This window comes from Coregonus clupeaformis, chromosome 7, assembly GCF_020615455.1.
Source record: "Coregonus clupeaformis isolate EN_2021a chromosome 7, ASM2061545v1, whole genome shotgun sequence".
In the NCBI taxonomy this organism is placed as follows: Eukaryota; Metazoa; Chordata; class Actinopteri; order Salmoniformes; family Salmonidae; genus Coregonus; species Coregonus clupeaformis.
The window spans coordinates 64,273,568-64,278,241 of NC_059198.1; the positions used below are offsets into that span (position 1 = coordinate 64,273,568).

The 4,674-nt window shown below is 44.3% G+C and overlaps 1 protein-coding gene across 1 annotated transcript; it reads left to right on the top strand.

The window, feature by feature from the left end:
• Positions 1-1,531: 1,531 nt before the first annotated feature.
• On the top strand, positions 1,532-3,064 carry LOC121570653 (dexamethasone-induced Ras-related protein 1-like). Its single transcript, XM_041882125.1, has 2 exons — positions 1,532-2,266; positions 2,462-3,064. The coding sequence occupies exons 1-2, from the start codon at positions 1,579-1,581 to the stop codon at positions 2,986-2,988; spliced, it is 1,215 nt and encodes a 404-aa protein (XP_041738059.1). The 5' UTR covers positions 1,532-1,578; the 3' UTR covers positions 2,989-3,064.
• Positions 3,065-4,674: the final 1,610 nt, after the last annotated feature.

Sequence of the window (4,674 nt, forward strand, 5' to 3'; positions counted from 1 at the left end):
CAGACAAGGATATGGAAGGATATGAGTACAGTGGAGGTAAACCTAAGCGTTGGGTAACGATGAAAGAGATAGCATCACTGGAGGCACCGATTGAGTCGGTCTCCGCGTGTATGGGGGGTGGGACAAAGGAGCTGTCTAAGGCAGGTTGAGCTGGGCTGGGGGCTCTACAGTGAAATAGTACAATAAGAAATAACCAAAACAGCAATAAGCAAGGCATATTGACATGGGAGAGAGGCATAAAGCAATCACAGGTGTTATTCGAGAGAGCTAAGACAACTGCTGGTAATGGCGACAAAGTTTGGGCTGAGGCTAAACATAAACAGGATGCTGTACCGTATAAAGGAACAGTCCAGCAGGCATCAGCTGTATAGCTGAGTTATCATAAGGTCCGGTGAACCGCAATAGGAGAGTTCGGAGGTAGTTTGGGGGTTGCTACAGCACTGGTGAGCAAGAGGCCCGGCTTGCGTGTGCTAACGGGCTGGGGCTAGCAGATGGATCTTCGTGGTCGACGTCGTAACGGGAAGCCTGTTGAAACCACATCAGACGATTTAGTCGGCAAACCAGTCGTGTTGGATCGGCGGGGCTCCGTGTCAACACTAGGAGGTCCCGTCCGGTTGACAGAGAGGTAGCTGGGATGTGGGCCTGGCTCGAGGCTAGCTCAAGGCTAACTGGTGCTTGCTAAGGGGCAATGGTAATTAGCCAACGACAACAGCCATTTGGTTGCAGCTAGCTGGTTGCGATGATCCGGCGCTAGGGTCCAGTGATTCCGGCAGAAAATCCGATATGCTCTGGGTCGATAGCACGCTGTGCAGACTGGCTGACAAATTGTCCAGGCCAGAGCTAGAGCTGGCTGGTGGGTAGTGCAGGCCACAGACAATGGTGAAGATGCTAACGGTGGCTAATAGCAAGTAGCTAGCTCTAATCTAATCTCTAATTATACCCCATATATCCCTAATTATACCCCATTTCATCACCATTATTATTTTTAAATTTTTTTTGATGATTTTATAACCTTTTCCCTGATAAAGGTACATGTTATTTTATTTTTTACAACCATTACATGTAGTCAAGAAACATTGCTGTTGTAGTTCAGTCAAGTTCTTCCTTCCAATGTAGGATCAATGTGTCTCTGTCCAGCACTGCTCAGATCCTTATTTTCAGCACTGCTTCCATCTCTAGCTGTGATCCATCACTAACTGTGCTCCATCTCTAACTGTGCTCCATCTCTAACTGTGCTCCAACCCTAGCTGTGCTCCATCCTCCTTTGTCATGGGCTTCCCTGACATGTGCAGAAGCCCTGAAAGTTATTGCATTGTATTAATTACATTTAATAAAGGATTGGAAGGCTATAGCCTTCACCTGACTGATATCATATGAACACAGTTATTTCTATGATACTACTATAAAAGGAGCGGAGTGTTGATGCGGTGTGAAGATTCTATCTAATGACGTAGCAACCAATCTGTCCGTCCAGACACTATAAATACCCGCGCCGACGCTCCTCTCTGCACACTCCAATGCAACACAACACATGGGGAAGCAACAGGTGTAACATAACTGTAACAACAGACATTCCGGATGATCCCCGTGCCTGGAAGGAACATGGAGGTGAACACAACAGAGAAAGTAGTCTACCTTTCCGTTGATGGCACCGCCGACACGTTCAGCTCTTGTGCCACTGCCGGACATCCACCGACCCAGCTCAACATGGACGATAATTTTGAACAACAAACGATTTCCAACCAGCTTCCCAATGTTAAAGTCACAGGTGTCAACTGTCAATCACCTACAATCCTCATGCAATACAAAAAGGTCTCAAACATGACCAAGGCGAGTAAAGGGATATTTAAAACGGTCACTGAGCACTGGAGACACACCAACAAGAAGACGAGGGTGGTCCGGTCTTCCAGCACGGGGACCACTCGCGCTACATCCTCGGAAAGGTTCCCCAAAAGAAGATCCTTCGACCCGCTAGCGACGTTGAAGCTCCCGGACCAAACTCCATGCACCGCGCCACTGGAGGAGATGCGCCTCACCAAGCCCCGTAACTGCCGCCGCGTTGTAGTCCTCGGCGCGCCCAGAGTGGGCAAGACGAACATTCTCAGGCGGTTCCTGAACGACGGGTTCGAGGAACAGTACGAGCCGACGGCAGAAGACTTCCACAGGAAGTTGTACCAGATCCGAGGAGAAACCTATCAGATTGATATCCTGGACGCAGCGAAGGAGAGAGACTTCCCCGCTAGACGGAGGCTGTCCATACTGACAGGTGTGTAGGTTATGAGTGTATAGGCTATTGACTTTGTATAGATCTAATGCATTGAGTTGGACAATGAAAAGTGTTTTGTGTACATTGCATTTGCCTTTGCATAGCCTTGATCTAATACATTGAGTTGGAAAATTAATGTGGGTGTTTTTTTTGCATTTAATCAAATCACTAAATCTGTGCTCTTCCCTCCAACAGGTGACATATTTCTCCTGGTGTTCAGTGTGGATGACAGAGACTCCTTCAAAGAGGTGTACACACTGCGCAAAGAGATAATAGCAGCCAAGACCAAGCTGATGAAGCTTAAAGAGAATGCCCGGGTTCCCATAGTGATATGCGGCAACAAAGTGGACTTAGAGGCGGAGAGGGTCATCGGTCGTCCGGAGATGTTCCAAGCTCTTGGAGAGGACACGGCGCTCTTCGAGACATCAGCCAAAGACAGTACCAGTCTAGAAGAGATGTTCGAAGCCCTCGTCAAGCTAGGCGGTCTCCCTACCGAGACGCGTCCGTCTCAGCACTGCGAGATCTCCATCCGTACCTACCAGGCGCTGAGCACCAGCAGAAGCCGTTGTGGCAGACGTAGCCGTGCGTTGGTTCCAAACGCGCCATGCGGTGCGGTGTACCCACTGGCCCGCCGCCCCAGCTTTAACAGCGACCTACAGCGGGTAATGGGCCCCAGTCCCACTAAACGGAGCAAACCCATAGAGAAGTGTCAAATTCAATGAATTGAGGGACTTCTCAGTACAATAAACATATTGTAGTATTACAATATATAACCATTATGTCAAGAGTTATACTCTGCTTTAGGCAACTGGCTGGACCAGTTGAGCCAACTATGTAAATGTTATTTTCTTTGTGTACTGTGAAATAAATACAAAATATATTATCATATTGATATGAGTTTTGTTGTGATATTTTAGTTAGCCTATCATTTTACACTTTAGTCAATTTGCAGACGCCCAGAGCGACATTCAACTGAGTTAGTAGGAAAAAAAACAACTATCATAGACAATTTTACACAAGTAATTGATATCAAACAATTTACTCTGTAAAGGAATTGGTTAAATATATTCCATTTAGCAGACACTTTTATCCAAAGCGACTTATAGTCATGCTGCATACATTTAACTTATCGAACCCACTACCCTGGCGTTGCAAGCGCCATGCTCTATCAGCTGAGCTACAAAGCTTCATATCAAATACGTAGGATTACCATTTATGGACAGATTCAGAGGGAAAGTATGTGGGTGGTAAAAGCCTGCCGGGTGCTATGTTCTATAACATCTCTCCGGTGGGCACGTCAGTTCTCTACTTTCTGTTAGAAGCTCAAGGCAATGCTTTGAGTGTGGAGCATTTCCGAGTGAATGCAATGCGCGCCACCCCCCACCCACACAATCCAGAGCTTTCTATTGCAATGAAACGCTCTTAATGACGTCACTTAATCGTGTTCAATTAACCATAGAATTTACACAATTACGCATAGCCATAGTATCAGCACGGAAGTGGGAGTGCTTTTATAGGTCGGCATAATTATAAATGCCAGGGTTATTAAGTTGATTACCAAATATTGAAATAAACAGGCCTACAGTATTTCCATGGGGAAATGTGAATGTGATATTTTCCATCCTCTCCGTTTCAGCACCATGGACAGGACGTACCAAAATGTGAGTTCATACAGGAGTAGTTCTAAGGGAAACATGATCAAATATTAACCGTCACTCATTAAATACTTGTGGGTACCATGTCGTTAACTGTGAATACTGCAGTTCCAATGTAGAGCCGAAAGTCTCCCTTGTGACAGACAAACTGCATATAATTCCTTTTGGGGCAAGTAGACAAAACCATTAACTCTGAATGTGAAAACATTGAGAGAGAGAAAGAGAGAGAGCACAACGCCCTGCAGACTTAGGCTACATCCATGGCAAGACATATATTTCAGAAGACATATTATTCTAAAACATGATTCTATTAATTTATTTTATGATAGAGCTTACAGTCGTGCCCTTGTCTAAAGCAAAGGTTCACCACATTGAATTTCCTTTAATTATAAAAACTAATAAAAATAAACAGATTGTTTATCAAAAGAACTCATCGGAACACTCAAACACTGTGACGTGGTAATTGAAGAGTTTCATTCCAAAACGCTATATATCCATTTTCAGAAATGTTGGTAAATTAGCTTTTATTGTTTAAAGAAATGTGTTTGTTTTTTCACTATCTAATCACTCATGCCATTGTTCAATGACAGACGTGTTTAGTTTAAAATCACTTGTTTCATTTCAGAAACAAATAATCATGTTTTTTCTCTCTACAAATTCTATATATCCGCCTCACTCTCAGAGAAATAAGTAGTACTTTAAGTTTTACACAGTCAAATGTAACAAATAACTTTTTTATATATTAAAAGAATT